The 22,016-nt window shown below is 45.7% G+C and overlaps 1 protein-coding gene across 1 annotated transcript in view; it reads right to left on the bottom strand.

The window, feature by feature from the left end:
• Window positions 1–10,904, bottom strand: part of LOC120997812 (arylacetamide deacetylase-like) — a 104,608-nt gene extending 93,704 nt beyond the window's left edge. Inside the window, exon 1 of the mRNA XM_040428103.1 lies at window positions 10,538–10,904. Within this exon, the coding sequence (XP_040284037.1) occupies window positions 10,538–10,675 (138 nt within the window). The 5' untranslated portion in view covers window positions 10,676–10,904. The remainder of the gene's footprint in view (window positions 1–10,537) is intronic.
• Window positions 10,905–22,016: the final 11,112 nt, after the last annotated feature.

Raw genomic sequence — 22,016 nt, 5'->3', positions numbered from 1 at the left:
AATGGGAAAGAAAGGTGATTTAAGCAATTTTGAGCGTGGCATGGTTGTTGGTGCCAGACGGGCCGGTCTGAGTATTTCACAATCTGCTCAGTTACTGGGATTTTCACGCACAACCATTTCTAGGGTTTACAAAGAATGGTGTGAAAAGGGAAAAACATCCAGTATGCGGCAGTCCTGTGGGCAAAAATGCCTTGTGGATGCTAGAGGTCAGAGGCGAATGGGCCGACTGATTCAAGCTGATAGAAGAGCAACGATGACTGAAATAACCACTCGTTACAAGCGCAGCAAAGCATTTGTGAAGCCACAACACGCACAACCTTGAGGCGGATGGGCTACAACAGCAGAAGACCCCACCAGGTACCACTCATCTCCACTACAAATAGGAAAAAGAGGCTACAATTTGCACGAGCTCACCAAAATTGGACTGTTGAAGACTGGAAAAATGTTGCCTGGTCTGATGAGTCTCGATTTCTGTTGAGACATTCAAATGGTAGAGTCCGAATTTGGCGTAAACAGAATGAGAACATGTATCCATCCTCTGATGGCTACTTCCAGCAGGATAATGCACCATGTCACAAAGCTCGAATCATTTCAAATTGGTTTCTTGAACATGACAATGAGTTCACTGTACTAAAATGGCCCCCACAGTCACCAGATCTCAACCCAATAGAGCATCTTTGGGATGTGGTGGAACGGGAGCTTCGTGCCCTGGATGTGCATCCCTCAAATCTCCATCAACTGCAAGATGCTATCCTATCAATATGGGCCAACATTTCTAAAGAATGCTATCAGCACCTTGTTGAATCAATGCCACGTAGAATTAAGGCAGTTCTGAAGACAAAAGGGGGTCCAACACCGTATTAGTATGGTGTTCCTAATAATTCTTTAGGTGAGTGTATATGGATATCCTGCTCTTAAGTCAGTCAGAAACAAGACACATGCAGTTCCTATTACACATAGGAAACATGCAATGCATGCACCAAGACATTTTTTGCCTAACCCTATTAAGTGTAGCACATTTAAAGGGGCTTCCTCACTTCAACAAGTGGCATTTATTATGTAGATAAAGTTAATACAAGGCACTTGCTAATGTATTCTGATTCTCCATATTGGCTCTTTTCCATCACATTATACACAGCTCGTATCCATGGTTTTGACCACTCTGCAATCCAACAGTGGTGGCCGTGCTTGCACACTATAGGTAAAGGTGTTGTCCTATGCGCACTTCCAGCCATTCCCTGTAGTATAAATAAAGCGATGGATCCAGCATCGAAGTTAGAAAATATTGTGGGTTCCTTTATTCAGTATAGTACAAATCCATACAGTGACAGCATCACCTTAGTGTTCCAAATGAACGTCTACGCGTTTCAAACAAACATGTTCTTAGTCGTGACCGATCAGATATCCAACTGGCCATGTTTATATAGGCTAGCTGCTACCTCTCCTCCCACCTCCAGGTGAGAGCTAGAGGGAGCTGATTGCAGCACACCCAAAACATGGCCAATAGGAACAACCGAAATTAACATTGGTGCAAGTTTAACATTTATAAAACCAAGTGAGTGCACATGAAATATATACTATTCAGACTCCTAAATCAGGAAAAACAAAATGTGCCAGTCTCCGAAAAATTAAGCGATGGACAAGACATTAATAAACAAAAAACATATGCGAATTCCTGAAAAAAACGCATGGTCTGAATAGTGATTCACAATGTTAAAAACAGAAAAATTCAAATCAAGCATGGCGAAAGTATCCTCATAACTGCTGATCTGGATGAAACAACACAATGAAAATAAAATATATATATGAAGAAGCACACCAGGAATGGACCCAATCCTAATAGAGATACACGAGTTCCTTTCTTAAGTTCAAACCATTCGGATGTCTTGTTTTTAATCGTAGAATCCAAAAGGCTTCCCTTTGTATTAATCGCCCCCTCGAATAGAGGGAAAAACTCGCTCGATTCCAAAGGCAGAAAAAGTTCGTAAGCTCCTACTATGCATCGAAACAAAGTGCCTGGCAGCATTCGAAATATTGACATAAGAAGAATTTGTGACATAATTCAAATGTTCAAGGATTCTATTCTTCAACCTTCTTGTGGTGCTTCCCACATAAAGGAGGTCACACTGAGTACATATGATAACATAGATTACCCCAGTGGTATTACAATTTATATAGGATTTGATGGAGAAGGTTGCGATATGTTCTGAGTCCTCGAAGATTTTAGTGGGCACAACATAACCGCAGGTTTTGCAGGGATGACTGCCGCACCGTGTGAACCCGGTGTATTTAAGCCATGTATTGGTCTGGGTTCTTTTTGAAGCTGTTGTGAATAATGAAGGAGACAGGGATAAAGCCAGCGTAGGAGACTGTCTGGCTGCCACCCTGTAGCCATCCTGCAGTAAACCATGTAAAATATCATCATCATATAGAATCGATTTGCATTCTGATACAACCCGTTTGACCTGCTGAAATTGATTATTGTAGGTAAGAACCAGAGTAGGTGGATTAATGCGATCTTTTGCTCCTGCTGTGTTTTCTTCTTGCCCTGCTCTATCATTTCACCAAAAAAGTTACGACTTTTTGTCTGTGCTATTTTTTCAGCTCTCTTGATCATCCAGGTGGGATAACCCCTTGCTAATAATCGTGAAGTGATGAGTCGGCATTCCAATGTGAAGCTCGTATCATCACTGCAATTTCTTCTAGCACGCAAAATCTCTCCTACCGGAATAGACTTGATAGTATGTAAGGGATGGTGGCTGTTAGCTCTCAAAATCGCATTCCCAGAGACTGGTTTTCGATAAGTAGTTGTATGTATATTCGAACAGGGAATGCCCGTGAGAGTCAAATCGAGAAAATTTAATCGTAAACCTATCCTGCGAATAAGTAAATCTCAGATTGTAAGGATTGTCGTTGAGGTAGCGCATAAAATCGGGTATGGCAGGCACATCGCCGCTCCAAATAATGAGCAAATCGTCGATGTACCTGCCATACCAATCCAAAGCTGTTGCAAAAGGGTTATCCGTGGTATATATAAACCTTTCTTCCCAGTACGACATGGTTAGATTCGCTAGGGAGAGGGAAAATTTAGCCCCCATCGAAACTCCCCTTGTTTGCAGAAAGAACAGGCCATCAAAAAAAATAATAATTATGAGTCAGTAAAAATTCTGTGACTTCTATGACGTAGTCTATAAAATATGAGATCATGGCAACTGTACTTATGCAAATGAAATTCTAATGCGAATAAAGCCACGTTATGGGGGATAGAAGGGTAAAGCGTAGAAACATTACTGGTAATCCAGGTGAAACTTGGAGACCAATCTTTCTGGTAAAAACTTCTTAAGACATCTCCAGTGTCTTTGATATAGCCTGGCGCTCGTTTGACAAGGGGCTGTAAAATCGCATCTAACCATTCTCCTAGTTTTTCGGTCAGGGAGCCTATGCCAGAGACAATGGGGCGCAGTGGGGGTGGATTTAACCCCTTATGGATTTTGGGTAGGGCGTGTATGATGGATGTTATGGGTGACTCCACTTGGAGGTACAAAAATTGTTTATGGCTAAAATAGCCTAAATCCTTGCCCTTATTTAAAAGAGCTAGGTATTGTGCCTGAAAATCGACAATTGGATTGTTTTTTAATTGTTGATAAGTGGAGGTATCCAGAACAATATCCATCATTTGTTGCTTATAAACCATTTTATTTAATATCACCATGGCAATTTTAGTATATGTTACTGCTGCTGCAGCATTATGCATAAAGCAATCTTTAGTTTCTTCACGTACCACTGGTTTCTTTGAGTTTTATCCCTTAGTTACGGCTGTTTAAACCTCTACAATATGTGGACCTTCTCAAGATAGCTCCTCTGCCAGTTCTCTGAGGCCAAAACTGCTTTCCCTCACTTCCCATACACACTTGCTGTAGCCAGCAGATCCCTGCCAGCCAATCAGATTAGATTACTGAGAGACACGCCTCCTCACTCTGAAGCCTTATGCAGCCATGCAGTGTGGAGGACTGCCCCTCCGTCTGCCTGTCTTCTTAGCCAGAGACAGACAAGCCATAGCAACTGTCTTATAAGGTAATTATGGATCTTTTGACAATCATTGACAGACTAACTCATGTATACATGCCTAGCTGTAAGAAACTGGGAAAGTTAATACGAGCAACTTACTAATATACTGTTATTATCCATATTGCTTCCTTTGCTGGCTGGATTCATTTTTCCATCACATTATACACTGCTCATTTCCATGGTTACCGACCACCCTGCAATCCAGAAGTGGTGCCTATGCTTGCACACTATGTGCAAAAGTGTCAGCCTCTCTGGTGGCCGCGACCATGGGAGCACACATAGGCTAGTGGTGCTTTATCCTATAGTGTGCAAGCACGACCACCACTGATGGATTGCAGGGTGGTTGTAACCATGGAAACGAACAGTGTATAATGTGATGGAAAAATGAATCCAGCCAACAAAGGAAGTAATATGGATAATAACAATATATTAGTAAGTGGCTTGCATTAACTTTCTCTACATGATAAATCCGACTTACTGAAGTGAGACAACCACTTTAAGACCACATTCCCTTGATCATGGGGGTCCCAGCAGTCAGACCCACACCAATCAGACACTTATCACCTGTCGTGTCATAGCTGTTTGACCTTTTCACATTCCCTATTCTTAAAGGTTTTCTTTGGGTGTAAAAATAAATTAAATTAAATTAAAAATCTGGTCCAAAACGTGTCAAACTAAAAAAGAAATGCTCGCCTGTTAAAGGACCTGTGTCCACTTTTCTAGTTATCCTCTATCCACAGGATCTCTGATCCCCCTTCTTGACTTAGTGGCAGGTCGAGTATATGCCCTGCCTCTCCATCTATTCTCTATGGGGTTGCTGGAGATGGCGGAGTACAGCGCTGGCTAATTCAAGTGGTCCCAAAGAGAATAAATGGAGCAGCAGGGCGTATGTGTGGCCTGTCACACCATCAAAAAGGACCAGTTCCTGGGATCAGTGGCTGTTGCAGAATCGGAACCCACTATTCATATAGTTATGCCCTATGGTGTGGAGAGCATAACTTGAAAACCTGTACAACCCCTTTAAATCCGCCACCACCAGTATCTCTTTAAATGGCAGCAGTGATGCCTGTAAATACGGAATATCATCACTGCCGCCATGTAAACCATACATGTCCATACTGGAGAATATGACGCACTGTGCAGAATTTTTCAGGCATAAGTCCAACCCCCTTTGCAGGGATGAGTGAATTGACTTCGGATGAAACATCTTAAGTCGATTCACATAAAACTTTGTTTCAATACTGTACGGAGCGAGCGCTCCGTACAGTATTAGAATGTATTGGCTCCGATGAGCCGAAGTTATTACTTCATGAAGTCTTGCGAGACTTTGCATAATAACTTCAGGAATTGATTCATACTGTAAAAAAACATCTCCTGAACTCGTGTTCTGTTTCAAGTCCAAGCAAAGGTGCCAGAGGAGCAATGTGAGCAAAGGGCACAAACGGAGGGTCATAACTGAAGCAGAGACATTAGGGTCACCTGAGGCAGGGTAATAGTGGGGATCCGTGAGCAGGGGTAACTGGAGAAGAGGCAATATTAGCGGTGCATTTAGAGTGGGGGCATCTGGAGCTGGGGCATTTATGGGGGTGCACCTAAAGCAGAAGCATTAGGGTCACCTGAGGCAGGGTAATAGTGGGGATCCGTGAGCAGGGGTAACTGGAGAAGAGGCAATATTAGCGGTGCATTTAGAGTGGGGGCATCTGGAGCTGGGGCATTTATGGGGGTGCACCTAAAGCAGAAGCATTAGGGTCACCTGAGGCAGGGTAATAGTGGGGACCCTGGAGCAGCTGCAGGGGTATTAGAGGGTAACTGGGGAAGATTTAATATTAGTGGGGGCATTGGGGGAGCATCTGTAGCTGGGGCACTTATGGGGGTGCACCTAAAGCAAATGCATTGGGGGGACCTGGGGCAGAGTCCCCCCAATGCCACCCTGAACTCTGCAGAAAGCAGCACACATTCATAGATCTGTGTCCGCTATAAACAAATCCCCTATTTCCCCCTTAGTCTCCTACAGCTCACTACTGTCACACACCTGAGAAATCAGCCCAGCACCACAGAGGATCCCTTCTCTCCAGTAGCCACAGTTTTCTGACAGCAGGGAGGGCAGGAGGAGGCAGACACCCTCTCTTCTCCTTCACAGCCAGCAGCCCCAGAACTCTAGAAGATACTGTGGGGCCCCCTGTACAATGTACACCAGTAGGAGGCTGCATCACTGTGCGATACTTGCACCTAGTGGTTACAATAATTATCTCTCCTGAGAAAGGAGAAATAAATGACTCCTCTACCTTATCTCGGGAGCAGGAGACCCACTGAGGAATCCGTGGCCTCCCTGTTGGGCCACTCCGAGCCTGGCTTAAGACCATTTTTCACACCATAAACTGGCATGGAAAATGATGAATAAGAGGGGCAGGCAGGCCCACCCTCTTCCCGGCCCCCTTTTTCCGTCTCCTGAGAAAAGGGTCGTGAGTGAGGGAAAGTCGTAGATTTTGCCACAAAACCCTTTCGTGACAAAATTTGCAACAAAAATATGCCAAAAAGTGGCATAAAAACAATAATAAATGACCCCCATTGTCCACAACAGCATCTAGGAGTCAGAAGGACTAAGGCCTCTTTCACACGGGCGTTGCGGGAAAATGTGCGGGTGCGTTGCGGGAACACCCGCAATTTTTCTGCGCGAGTGCAAAACATTGTAATGCGTTTTCCACTCGCGTGAGAAAAATCGTGCATGTTTGGTACCCAAACCCGAACTTCTTCACAGAAGTTCGGGCTTGGGTTAGGTGTTGTGTAGATGTTATTATTTTCCCTTTTAACATGGTTATAAGGGAAAATAATAGCATTATGAATACAGAATGCTTAGTAGGTGATCAATTGAGGGTTAAAAAAAAATAAAAAAATTAACTCACCTTCTCCTCTTGTTCGCGCAGTTCCCGGTCTCTTCTTTACTTCTTTAATGATGAGCTATGGGCTAAAGGACCTTTGGTGAAGTCACATCACATGCTCCAATCACATGGTCCATCACCGTGGTGATGGACCATGTGATTGGAGCATGTGATCTGACGTCACCACAGGTCCTAACCGGTAGTTCATCATTAAAGAAGTAAAGAAGAGACCGGGAACTACGCGAACAAGAGGAGAAGGTGAGTTAATTTTTTTATTTTTTTCTAACCCTCAATTGATCACTTACTAAGCATTCTGTATTCAGAATGCTATTTTCCCTTATAACCATGTTATAAGGGAAAATAATACAGTGAATAAACTGTCACCTAGCAACCATGCGTGAAAATCGCACCTCATCCGCACGTGCTTGCGATTTTCACGCAACCCCATTCACTTCTATGGGGCCTGCGTTGCGTGAAAAACGCAGAATATAGAGCATGCTGTGATTTTCACGCAACGCACAAGTGATGCGTGAAAATCACCGCTCATGTGAACAGCCCCATAGAAATAAATGGGTCGGTATTCAGTGCGGGTGCAACGCATTCACCTCACGCATCGCATCCGCGCGGAATACTCGCCCGTGTGAAAGGGGCCTTAGGGAAGTTGAAAACAGAGGGGCACATTTACTAAAGTGTTGTCAAATACGTTTTATTTACCAACTGATTTTGTGCCTATTTTGAAGGCATTTGCGCCTCCTGCTCCTATTTTGAGTTTTCTGACTTTTGCACCTAATTTCTAACATCCTATTTATGTAGGTGCACCTTATTTTGTGCCAGATTTAATCATAAAAACAGTCTAATTTCTCTGTCACTCCAGGGCCAGTGTATTTTTCTGTCTCTCTTTTGAGTGGCGAGTTGTACCACAATTTGTCTACTTTCACGGAGACGTGCGCCAAAATTAAGCTCACTTGTGCCACAATTTCATGCACATACTAATTAGACCAGTTTTAGTGAATATAAATCTGCTTACAAGAAAACTACCACTAGGATGTCAGACTTAAGACAAACCAGATTTATTAAGGGATAATAAATGAGGTGCAAATTGAAGACAGTATTTGCCAACAGTGAAGGCCATTGCGAACACATGCGTTTTGCTGACGAGAATAAGCATTTCTACAATGGGCCACCCGTTCCACAAATTGTGGAAGGCACACGGGCGGCTTCCGTTTTTTGGGGATCCGAGGTTTGCGGAACGGCAAAAAATGGCACGGTCGTGTGCATGAGGCCTTAAGGTTACATATTCCGTTAAATCTACTTTGGGGTTCATTTATTAAGACCAATGTTTTAGATGTTGGTCTTAATAACCCCTGCTCTGGCAGTGGATCCGTCGAAGTTATGTGGGACACATTAACGAAGACCGTCTTTTTAAGCCTGTCTAAGGGCTCTTTCACACTTGCGTTCTTTTCTTCCGGCATAGAGTTCCGTCGTCGGGGCTCTATGCCGGAAGAATCCTGATCAGGATTATCCCAATGCATTCTGAATGGAGAGAAATCCGTTCAGGATGCATCAGGATGTCTTCAGTTCCGGAACGGAACGTTTTTTGGCCGGAGAAAATACCGCAGCATGCTGCGCTTTTTGCTCCGGCCAAAAATCCGGAACACTTGCCGCAAGGCCGGATCCGGAATTAATGCCCATTGAAAGGCATTAATCCGGATCCGGCCTTAAGCTAAACGTCGTTTCGGCGCATTGCCGGATCCGACGTTTAGCTTTTTCTGAATGGTTACCATGGCTGCCAAGACGCTAAAGTCCTGGCAGCCATGGTAAAGTGTAGTGGGGAGCGGGGGAGCAGTATACTTACTGTCCGTGCGGCTCCCCGGGCGCTCCAGAGTGACGTCAGGGCGCCCCACGCTCATGGATGACGTGATCGCATGGACACGTCATCCATGCGCATGGGGCGCTCTGACATCATTCTGGAGCGCCCCGGGAGACGCACGGACTGTAAGTATACTGCTCCCCCGCTCCCCGCTACTACTATGGCAACCAGGACTTTAATAGCGTCCTGGCTGCCATAGTAACACTGAACGCATTTTGAAGACGGATCCGTCTTCAAATGCTTTCAGTTCACTTGCGTTTTTCCGGATCCGGCGTGTAATTCCGGCAAATGGAGTACACGCCGGATCCGGACAACGCAAGTGTGAAACCAGCCTTAAGCCTTATGCAGACGTCGGTGGAACACTGTCAGTGAGATACCGGACTGGCATTGCAGGAGAGCACGGCGTCATTGGTCGCTAGGACGCCGTGCACTCCTGCAATGCCAGTCCGGTATCTCACGGACCGTGTTCCACAGACGTCTGCATGAGGCTTTTGTCGGACCGTGTTCCACAAACGTCGGACCGTGTTCCACAGACGTCTGCATGAGGCTTTAGTCTCCCCCTTACGCTGCTGTAAGATTTGTCAAATTTATGATGCGTGCACATCTGTGGCTTCCTTCTCCCCGACATGTTCACACTCCGCTCTGTCCCGCCCAACTGGTGCAGATTGTGTAAAACCGGCTGTGCGACAAAATTGATTTTTGTGTGACTGCCATGTTGCAGTATGTCACAGTGCGACACCATAGACTACCATTCAAAAATGTCACTCGACATTGGTGCAGCATGAATGTCACATGACACATGTCGCAGTGTAGTTGTTCCCTTTTTGTCGCACGACACGTCACCATGTAGCCCTAGCCTAAAAGTGCCCCTGTATGTTCTCCCTGTGTTTCCTCCCACACTCCAAGGACATACTGATCGGCAGGGTTAGACTGGCACACCAGAGTACCAGGGGATCCCCTGATGGGCCCAAGCTCTGACAATAATGGGCCCCTAATAAAATAGGGCCCTTAAGGTTCTGTAGGCACAGAGGGTGGGAGTCATTTCTTCTGGTGGGCCCAAGGGACTTCAGTCTGGCGCTGTTACTAGGGAAATTAGGTTGTGAGCCCCACTAGGGACAGAGTGATGGTTATGTCTATAATGTGCTGCAGCATATGTTAGTGATATATAAGCGAGTAAAATAAATACATTTACTGCTGTGGAATCCAGCAACACTCCACTTGTCAAGGGAAGTATTTCCTCCATTTTGTAAAAAAATAAAAAAATAAAAGATAAATAAATTTTAGGTTTAAGAAAATGCCTCTGTTATCGAGATGAAAGGTGAATAAGCTTTTGCTATTGCGTTCCCAGGACTGGCCGTAAAATCTTCTCTAATTCAGCTCACTATATTTACATAAGGAGGGGTAGAAGACGTTTGCTACAGAAGCAGCTGTTGTACACATACATATGCATAGCCAAGATTACATTGCAAAGGTATAGCACAGAATCATGTAAAAAGAGTGGTAAGCACCAATGTATCTCTAGGTACTGATTTGGACACAAGGTGACATCATTAGCAGATTTCCTCCCATTAACTCCGTTATATGCATACCCCAGTTCTGCAGGATTTCCTAAATCCTGCTTACAGACGTTCTAATAGTCTTATGCCATTGAAAAGCTGTTGAAAATGCTAAATAGCTCAAGCTCAGGAAAGCAGCAGCAGTTAATAAACATTCAACTTACCAAATGTCCAAGACTTCTGAAAGTGGCATCCATCAGCATAACTTTCCATTTCTCCTCCATGTTGTCTGGCAGAGGTTTATAAATGTAATACGCCAGGAGAACAGAGAGAAGTACGAAGCACAGGGACTTGGACACCATGTCTACCTACAGTACCTACTTCTCCCCAGTGATTAACACTCCCTTGCACTGACTATGTTACGAGCCAGCAGCAGACACTGATAGGGCAAAGTTAATCTGTTGGACAGGAGCCCACTTGTCATCTGATTCCCAGCGCAGTCTATGGAGACGCTGTGACAAGCAGTTAGGGTTGTGTGTGCGCGCGTCTGGTTTATGTGTGCCTGCCTTCAATAGGGAAATACAGTTTGGAGCTCTTCTCTGGATCCGATTCCGTGTACAAGAGCACAGAGAAACTAAATCATTAACCTAATATAGTGCACAGAATACACTACAAGGCCAGGTCACAGGTGAATCAAAGGAGGCATTTCCACACATTGGGGGTCATTTGCAAAGACTGGCTTTTTACGTCAATCTTTGTTTCCCCCCTACTGGAGGATTTGCCTAATTTATGACAAGGCATGCGCCTCATCATATATTAGGTACACCTCCTGCAATCAATGCACCTGGAGTAAAAACTACTTCAGCCCCTGACTGGAATAGTTTTTGCTTCTCTTTATGTCTGAAACATTATGGGCCAGATTTATCATGTCTCTGACAGCTCACTCCACTTTCACATATGGCTAAAGTCAGTTTTAGCCAAGTCAGATTTATGATCGGCCCTTTAAGACTGTAATAAATGTGGTTTGACGGTAGCGGTTTATCCGTCAGTAAGCAGCTTTACAAAAGTCGCACATCTTTACGAAAAAGTCGCACGTTTTTATGAAAATGTCGCATGTTCTATTAAAAAGTCTCATAAGATAAGCATGGTCCTCACTGGAGTGAAATTGCGACTTTTTTGCGACTTTTTAAATAGTCCCAATAGTAAATCTGTCTAGAGATTAATTTACATAAGAAAACACGCCCACTTTCCGAAAACTGGCGAGCATAGTGCAGAGCAGAAAAAAGTCGCAAATTTGTGCGCAGTTTTAGCGTTTGGGATTTTTTTGGGGACTTTTTCACTCCATTATTCTGACCTGAGCTAATGATAAATCTGGCCCTATGAGTTCTGGCTCCCGGCACTCCCTCGCCACTTTGGCGTAAAAATTCCCCTTGCATAAAAATGTTTGTAAATGACCCTCATTGCTTTTTGTCACCTTTTTGTTTTTTTTGGGGTTTGAGCACTCCTTTTAATTAGCAAGAGACTGCCTCAGGGCTCATAAACTCCTACCCGCAAAACACGTATCCACTAAAAATACAGATGACGTCCATGTGCATTCCGTATTTTGCAGAACGGAACAGCTGGCCCCTAATAGAACAGTCCTATCTTTGTCCGTAATGCGAACAATAATAGGACATACGGAAACGGAATGCACACTGAGTCATTTCCGTTTTTGCGGCTCTATTGAGTGAATGGTTCCACATATGGGCCTCAAAAAACGGAATGGACACAAAAACAAAATATGTTTGTGTGCATGAGCCCTCAATCTGGTTTCTAAGACTACATGGAGATATGGGCTTTTGGGGGTCATTTACAAACATTTTTACACCTGGTTTTGGCATAAAAAATGTTGCAAGATCTTTTTGCAACTTTTTAAGCACCCATGTAACAATATTTTGTTGCACAGGCATTTTTATGCTGTTTTCGCCACTTGGGAGTGGTGAGGGCATGGCGGGGGTCAGGATGGGGCATTGGCCCTGGAAAATGTAGTTTTCACTCCAGGCGCACGGACTATAGCAGCTCAGGGGCTATCAAAGACTGTTGTAAGAACTGTTTTTTGGTAAATGACCCCCAGTGTGCTTGGGAGATTTGACAGCTCTTCTGGAAGGTCTCTCTTTTTTTTCTAGGAGTGTCGCAGGCACTGGGAGACTTTTCAAGTATTAGGAGCCTAATTTTACTATTAGAAGCTTTTTACTTTAGGTTAAGTAATCCTTTAACTCTTTGTGCACTGTGAAATATTTATGGGCAGCATGGTGGCTCAGTGATTAGCGCCTGCCAGCACTGTAGTCCTAGGTTCAAAAGTACAACATCTGCATGAAGTTTGTGGCTGTTACTTATCAAGGGACCTGCGACTGTTTTATACGAAAAAATAGTTGCAAGCCCCCTTTTTGAACGGCCACAATATTAAGTCACTTGGACAGTGTTTTCTGACAGTTGGATGGAGCGAAGCAGGGGCTTGCTGGGACCAAGACTCCGGCCCTGTCAAATTTACTAACATGTATGCCTGAAAAAAGGCATACATGCTGGCTAAAAACGACGTCAGCCTAGGGCTGGCATAGTTTTTCTGCGATGCGCACGTCTGCAGGATGCAGGCCCACTTTTGCCTCAAGGGGAGATGAGAATCTCACCTCAGGCGGTGTCTTGTGCTGTCTTTGAAGCGCTCACTAGCAGTGATGGCCAGTTTGCCGTGTTCGCCCGCGAACACATGCGGGCTGCCATCTTGACTCACAAGTCCGGCGATGCACAGGTAAGTCCTTACCTGTGACGGGAGCCGGTCTGAAACAAATGCGGTCACCGGGAGCAGGCAGTTCCGAGAACAGCCCGATGAAGGCCCCCGGCGGCTGTTCTCGGAACTGCCTGCTCCCGGTGACCGCATTTGTTTCACACCGGCTCGCGCACAGGCACAGGTAAGGACTTACCTGTGCATCGCCAGACTTGTGAGTCAAGATGGCAGCCCGCATGTGTTCGCGGGCAAACTGGCCATCACTGCTCACTAGTATGCAGGAGGCGGGGGAGTGAAGCGCTGTAAGCATGTACTAATGTACTTACCCCTGCTCCTGCTTGCTCTTTCCGGGGCCCATGCTGCTGTGTCCTGGATGCCTTCAGCGTCAGGACATACAGAGTGCACTGTGACCTGATGCTGCAGGAAGTCAGGTGACTGTGCAGCGAGGGCCTTGAGATGAGAAGAGAACCTGGGATACCGCCGGACACAGAGAGGAGCGGTTGAGCAGGAGAAGTAAGTTAATGTATTTATTTTACAGTCTGATCTGAGGTCTGATATTGGGGATCTGAGGTCTAATGGGGGTCTGAGATCTGATATGGGGGTCTATATGTCTAATGGGGGTCTCTAAGTTGAATTGGGGTCTGAAATGGGGGCCTGGAGGTCTAATGGCGGTCTTATATAGGACTTTGGAGGTCTAATGGGGATCTGGAGGTCTAGTCTGAGGTCTGATATGGGGGTCTGGAGGTCAAATAGGGGTCTTGGAGTCTAATGGGGTCTGATATAGGGGTCTGGAGGTCTAATGGGGGTCTGATTTGGGGTGTGTGGTCTGAGGTCTGATATGGTGGTCTGAGAGGTCTGATGGGGTCTGGTCTGAGGTCTGATATAGGGGGGTCTAGAAGTCTAATAGGAGTCTAATCTGAGGTCTGATTTTGGGAGGGTCTTACATGGAGGTCTAATAGGAGGCTTATCTGAAGTCTGATATTGGGGGTTCTGATCTAAAGTCTGATACATGGGGGGTTTGGTCTGAGATGGGGGTTTCTGACATGGAGTCCTAATGGGGGTCTGATCTGAGGTCTGATATGGGGTCTGACATAGAGATCTAAAGAAGGTCTGGTCTGAGATGGGGTCTCATCTGAGGTTTGATATGGGGTCTGATCTGAAAGGTAAAGGGGTATTTTTTGTACTGACGCACTCTGTGTGGTACCAATATTTTCAGGGGAACTGTTTCTAGTATTAAGGGGCACAGCAAACACAGTATTTGGGGTGGCAGGATGGGGTGTTCAAAAGGTGGGAGGATGATGGAAAAGTAGTAAACTAAGATATTTGTTTGTCAAACTCTGCAGAGAGAAGAGATGGCTGAAAGAAATCATCATGGTGGTCTGGTCTGAATGAAGAAAATGAGGAAAGAGAATATCTACATCAGAGAGGAGACATTACTAGACCCTCTATGTTTTGTAGCGATGTATGTAATGTTTTCCAAGTATGTCTTTAACCTCTTGGGGACATAGGGCGTACAGGAACGCCCTGATGTCCCGGTACTTAAGGACACAGGGCGTACCTGTACGCCCTGTGTATTTCTGATCACCGCCGCGGGCGGTGATCGGTACTAGGTGCCTGATGAAATCAATCAGCAGGCATCCTAGGACACTGCCGAGGGGGTTCCTGTGACCCCGCGTATCGGTGATCGCTGCTGATTAACCCCTTCTATGCCACTGACCGCGGCATAGAAGGGGTTTGTGTTTGAGTGAGCCCATCGAGTCCCTGCGCTGCTGTGGCGGGGACTCGATGTCTCAGAAGGCAGCCCGATGCAGTGCAGAGGCTGCCCAATGCCTTGCATGGAATCGGGACCTGCCTTCTACGGGAGCCGAGGAGATACAACCTGTTAGTGTATTACTCTGTGTAATACACTAATAAGCAATGCATTAAGTCGAATGCACACGGCCGTGGGTGAGATAAATATCTCTGTCAAATGACAACTTTGTATAAAAAAAATGGGAAAAGTTGTCTTTTAGAGAGATATTTCTCTCACCCAGCATGGGTATATGTAAAATGACACCCCAAAACATATTGCCCAACTTCTCCTGAGTACGACGATACCACATGTGTGACACTTTTTTGCAGCCTAGATGCGTAAAGGGGCCCACATTCCTTTTAGGAGGGCATTTTTAGACATTTGGATCCCAGACTTCTTCTCACGCTTTAGGGCCCCTAAAATACCAGGGCAGTATAAATACCCCACATGTGACCCCATTTTGGAAAGAAGACACCTCAAGGTATTCAATGAAGGGCATGGCGAGTTCATAGAAGATTTTTTTTTTTTGGCACAAGTTAGCGGAAATTGATTTTATTTTTTTTTCACAAAGTCTCCCTTTCCGCTAACTTAGGACAAAAAGTTCAATCTTTCATGGACTCAATATGCCCCTCAGCGAATACCTTGGGGTGTCTTCTTTCCGAAATGGGGTCACATGTGGGGTATTTCTACTGCCCTGGCATTTTAGGGGCCCTAAAGCGTGAGAAGAAGTCTGGAATATAAATGTCAAAAATTTTTACGCATTTGGATTCCGTGAGGGGTATGGTGAGTTCATGTGAGATTTTATTTTTTGTCACAAGTTAGTGGAATATGAGACTTTGTAAGAAAAAAACAAAAAAACAAAAAAATTTATAAATCAATTTCCGCTAACTTGTGCCAAAAAAATGTCTGAATGGAGCCTTACAGGGGGGTGATCAATGACAGGGGGGTGATCAGGGAGTCTATATGGGGTGATCACCACCCTGTCATTGATCACCATCCTGTAAGGCTCCATTCAGACGTCCGTATGTGTTTTGCGGATCCACGGATCCGAGGATCCGCAAAACACATACGGACGTCTGAATGGAGCCTTACAGGGGGGTGATCAATCACAGGGGGGTGATCAGGGAGTCTATATGGGGTGATAACCCCCCCTGTAAGGCTCCATTCAGACGTCTGTATGTGTTTTGTGGATCCGATCCATGGATCCATGGACCTGCAAAACACATACGGACCTCTGAATGGAGCCTTACAGGGGGGTGATCAATGACAGGGGGGTGATCAGGGAGTTTATATGGGGTGATCACCCCCCTGTCATTGATCACCCCCCTGTAAGGCTCCATTCAGACGTCCGTATGTGTTTTGCGGATCCGATCCATGGATCCGTGGATCCGTAAAACACATACGGACGTCTGAATGGAGCCTTACAGGGGGGTGATCAATGACAGGGGGGTGATCAGGGAGTCTATATGGGGTGATCAGGGGTTAATAAGGGGTTAATAAGTGACAGTGGGGGGGTGTAGTGTAGTGTGGTACTTGGTGCTACTTATTACAGAGCTGCCTGTGTCCTCTGGTGGTCGATCCAAGCAAAAGGGACCATCAGAGGACCAGGTAGCAGGTATATTAGACGCTGTTATCAAAACAGCGTCTAATATACCTGTTAGGGGTTAAAAAAAAACGCATCTACAGCCTGCCAGCGAACGATCGCCGCTGGCAGGCTGTAGATCCCCTCGCTTACCTGCAGTTCCTGTGAACGCGTGCCTGTGTGCGCGCGTTCACAGGAAATCTCGCATCTCGCGAGATGACGCGTACATGCGTCTAGGAGGAATGAATCAGCCGCCTTTGGAACGCATTCCTGCGTTAGGCGGTCCGGAGGCGGTTAAGGGGTTAAAGGGGTTGTCCGCTTTTTTTTTTCGTACGAGCGCTGCCTTCTCTGCTCTGTTAACCTGCTCACCACTGCAAATGCTACGGCGAGCAGGTGAACAGAGCAGAGAAAAAAGCACTCATTTGAGAGCCACCTTCTCTTCAAACAGATGATGGCCGGGGGTGCCTGCCCCAAGCTGAACTCTTGGACCATTGCCCATGAGCCTTTAGCTACAACACTGCTTGTGAGTGCCTCCTCCTCTCTCTGCCTGCAGGCTCCAGTAGTGTGCTGTGTGTGATCGAAAAACATTTACAGCTTAGCTGCACTGATACAGTAAGGCCCCTTTCACACAAGCGAGTTTTCCTTGCGGGTACAATGCTTGATGTAAATGCATAGCACCCGCACTGAATCCTGACCCATTTATTTCAATAGGTCTGTGTACATGAGCGTAGTTTTTCACGCATCAGTTCTGTGTTGCATGAAAATCGCAGCATGTTCTATATTCTGCGTTTTTCACGCAGCCCTGGCCTCATAGAAGTGAATGGGGCTGCGGGAAAAACACATTGTATCCGCAAGCAAGTGCAGATGCAATGCGGTTTTCACTGATGGTTGCTAGGAGATGTTGTTTTTATCACGCGTGGGAAAAACGCATTGCACCCTTGCGGAAAAAACTGAACAACTGAACGCAATCGCAGACAAAACTGACTGAACTTGTTTGCAAAATGGTGCGAGTTTCACTGAACGCTTCCTGAATGCATCCGGAGCCAATCCGCCACGCTCATGTGAAAGAGGCCTAAGCAGTATCTTTGTCAAAGTGCAGAGCCGGACATGCTTGCGAAAAAATGTGTATCGTCTGCCAGTGGCACTACTGCACCACCCAGGGCCGTCTTTAACAAGGGGCAAAAGGGGCAGCTGCCCCGGGCCCAGTTGCTTCTGGGGGGCCCAAGGCAGCTGCCTCTAGTGCCCTGCTAGCCACTGCCCTGGGTGTGTCAGGCTGTCAGCTACACAGGGGGTGCTGCCATGCCTGCCTGCCGGCACTCCAGGCAGCGTACTGTGAGAGCTGTGATTCTCTAGAACCTTAGATGACATCATCACCATGTGACCAGTAACCTAGCAATATTATTGGTCATATGGCTATGAGGTCATCAAGGTCCTACCAGGAGTGTTGCTGTAGAAGTTTGCCTTAACTGTGGAGCTTTTTTGTGTGAAGATTACATCAGAAAAAAGTGACAGGGGCTGTTATGCTAATATACTGTAAACTACTGTATATTGGGGTGCTGTATAGTGTGGGGGCCTGTATACTGTATACTGTGGGTGCTGTATATTGTGGAGTGCTGTACTGTTTACTGTGGGGGGCTGTATACTGTATACTGTGGGTGCTGTATATTGTGGAGTGCTATACTGCTGTACTGTATAGTATGGGGTGCTGTATACTGTGGGGCTGTATACTGTGGGTGCTGTATATTGTGGAGTGCTATACTGTTGTACTGTATAGTGTGGGCGGCTGTATAGTGTGGGTGCTGTATACTGTGGGGGGCTGTATACTGTATACTGTGGGTGCTGTATATTGTGGAGTGCTATACTGCTGTACTGTATAGTGTGGGGGGCTGTATATTGTTTAGTGCTATACTGCTGTACTGTATACTGTGGTGGACTGTATACTGTGGGTGCTGTATATTGTGGAGTGCTATACTGCTGTACTGTATACTGTGGGGGGCTGTATACTATGGGGGGCTGTATACTGTGGGTGCTGTATATTGCGGAGTGCTATACTGCTGTACTGTATTGTGTGGGGGGCTGTATAGTGTGGGGTGCTGTATCTTGTATAGTTTGGGGTGCTGTATACGGTGAGGTGCTACACTGCTCTACTGTATACTGTGAGGTGTTGTATACTGTGGGGTGCTGTATACTGTGGACTGCTATACTGCTCTACTATATACTGTGGGGTACTGTATAGTGTTGGGTGCTATACTGCATACTGTGTGGTGCTGTATACTATAGGGTGCTATACTGCATACTGTGGGTTGCTGGGGTGCACTGTAACACTAGGGTGAGCCAAGCCCTGGTCTCCTTCCTGCAGAGCGGTGCCCACTTCCAGCCTGAGCCCAGCTGCCCAGAGCACTGATCCTGAGCCGCTGGAGTCTTCAGAACTGGAAGTATTTACAGTCATTCACTGTACTCTACCAGATGTGTGGATTTTTTCTGTGTGTGTTGTGATGGAGGGCGTGATTGACTGCTAAGGTGTGGGAAGGCGGGATCCAGGGGGCCCAAGTAAATTTTTGCCCAGGGTCCAATCAATATTAAAGACGGCCCTGGCACCACCTACCCACATTTACAGGTTGCAAAAAAGTGTGTACCGGTGGCGGCACTACCACACCTCTCGCCTGCATGTACACACTGGTCAGTCCCTTCCAGAAGTTCCCGTCTGCGTCTGCCATCACTCACAGTGCAGATTTTGCTCTTCGCTACTGGGCTGTGAAGTCCCTCCATATATATTTATGTGTGCGGTATATCCACTCCATGTATATATTTATATGTGCTATATATCCACTGCTGGTATATATTTATGTGTGCGGTATATACCAATGAAACTAAAGAGGAGCAGTTTATTACTATTGGCCTTTGTGGGCTACTAGTATTGCAATCTACAAGCAGTTGGCTACAGTATTTTGCTTTCCTACCTTTAATTTTTAATGGGAAGGGGGTGCAATTTCATTTTTCGCCTCAGAAACATAGAATGTGTCGGCAGATAAGAACCATTTGGCCCATCTAGTCTGCCCAATATACTGAATACTATGGATAGCCCCCGGCCCTATCTTATATGAAGGATGGCCTTATGCCTATCCCATGCATGCTTAAACCCCTTCACTGTATTTGCAGCTACCACTTCTGCAGGAAGGCTATTCCATGCATCCACTACTCTCTCAGTAAAGTAATACTTCCTGATATTACTTTTAAACTCTTTTTTCAGGCAGCAGAAAAGCTAGAATCGTCCCTGGCTGGATGTGTAGCTTAATTTATGATGAAGCGCATGTGCCAGGCATAGGAGTCTTCCAAAGGCCCAGTGTTGCCATAGCAATCTCGATCTCGGCATGAAAGCGAGGGCTCCAGGGGAAAGAAGCCTCAGATACCGTGATCATAACTGACCACAGCATGCGAGGGGTTAAATGTCCCTGAGCGGTGTTATGGCAGATCGCAGACAGTAGGGCACATTTACTAAGCTCGCCTGTTTTTGGAGTAAAAAAATATTAAATAATAAAACAGGCGTATTGGCAAAGTCTGTATTCAATTTGCGCCTCATTTATTATCCCTTAATAAATCTGGCTTGTCTGACATCTAGTGGTTGCTTTCTTGTAAGATTCAAATTCACTAAACTGTTTTAAATAGTATGCCCATCAAATGTGGCACAAGTGAGCTGAATTTTGGCGCATGTTTCCATGAAAGTAGGAAAATTCTGCTGCAACTCACCAGAACAGAACCAAAACAGTTGGTAAATGAGACTTAAAAATGAAGACAGTCGTAAACAGGCTTTTTACTCATGAAAACAGGCGTCAGCTTTTTAGTAAATGTGCCTCAATGCCTCCTGGTGTCTGCTGTGTAAAGCAGCAGGCACCCAGGAGCTATGGCGCCCGCCGGGGGCGTACATGTAAATCACTGGGCAAGAATCTGAATTGGGCCCCCTTGTGAGGGACCCATTGCACCCCTTCAGGGCTGTTTCACGCGAGCGAGTCCATTGCGGGAATCAGGCTCCATGTGTGAGTGTGATCCTCCGCTCTGGACTTGCAGGAGCGCACGGCATTATCATGGTTTATAATGCTATGTGTCTCTGCATGGCCTTTTTTCCACAGAATCATAGTGACATAAAGCTGTCAGTATGATTCTGTAGAAATAAGGTCAAGCAGAAGCACATAGCTTTATAAATCATGATAATGCCGTGCGCTCCTGCAAGTTCAGAGCAGAGGATCGCACTCACACACGGAGCCTGATTCCCGCAATGGACTCGCTCGTGTGAAACAGCCCTTAGGGTACGTGCACATCTGCTGCAGAGGTTCCAGCAGAAGCCTCCGTTGCAGATTCTGGAAAAAACAAAGGGCAAAACACTGCTGCATGCGGGATCTCGAATGACCCCATGATTGTGAATGGGATCCGGCAGGTGCCAGATTCTGGAATTCTGCTGGTATGCTAGAAGAGAATACCAAAATCTGATCGTAAGTGATTACCTAGCCTTACCCAATGAATTGTGCCTGCTGCTGCTACTTCTTATATACAGTCAGGTCCATAAATATTGGGACATCGACACAATTCTAAAATTTTTGGCTCTATACACCACCACAATGGATTTGAAATTAAACAAACAATATGTGCTTTATTACCTGCAGACTGTAAGCTTTAATTTGAGGGTATTTACATCCAAATCAGGTGAACGGTGTAGGAATTACAACAGTTTGCATATGTGCCTCCCACTTGTTAGGGGACCAAAAGTAATGGGACAGAATAATAATCATAAATCAAACTTTCACTTTTTAATACTTGGTTGCAAATACTTTGCAGTCAATTACAGCCTGAAGTCTGGAACGCATAGACATCTCCAGACGCTAGGTTTTATCCCTGGTGATGCTCTGCCAGGCCTCTACTGCAACTGTCTTCAGTTCCTGCTTGTTCTTGGGGCATTTTCCCTTCAGTTTTGTCTTCAGCAAGTGAAATGCATGCTCAATCGGATTCAGGTCAGGTGATTGACTTGGCCATTGCATAACATTCCACTTCTTTCCCTTAAAAAACTCTTTGGTTGCTTTTGCAGCATGCTTTGGATCATTGTCCATCTGCACTGTGAAGCGCCGTCCAATGAGTTCTGAAGCATTTGGCTGAATATGAGCAGATAATATTGCCCGAAACACTTCAGAATTCATCCTGCTGCTTTGGTCAGCAGTCACATCATCAATAAATACAAGAGAACCAGTTCCATTGGCAGCCATACATGCCCACGCCATGACACTATCACCACCATGCTTCACTGATGCGGTGGTATGCTTAGGATCATGAGCAGTTCCTTTCCTTCTCCATACACTTCACTTCAAATCACTCTGGTACAAGTTAATCTTGGTCTCATCTGTCCATAGGATGTTGTTCCAGAACTGTGGAGGCTTTTTTAGATGTCGTTTGGCAAACTCTAATCTGGCCTTCCTGTTTTTGAGGCTCACCAATGGTTTATATCTTGTGGTAAACCCTCTGTATTCACTCTGGTGAAGTCTTCTCTTCATTGTTGATTTTGACACACATACACCTACCTCC

Source organism: Bufo bufo, chromosome 4 (genome assembly GCF_905171765.1).
Source record: "Bufo bufo chromosome 4, aBufBuf1.1, whole genome shotgun sequence".
Lineage (NCBI taxonomy): Eukaryota > Metazoa > Chordata > Amphibia > Anura > Bufonidae > Bufo > Bufo bufo.
The sequence above is the reverse complement of the archived record's forward strand: the minus strand, read 5'-3'. Positions and strand labels throughout refer to the sequence as shown.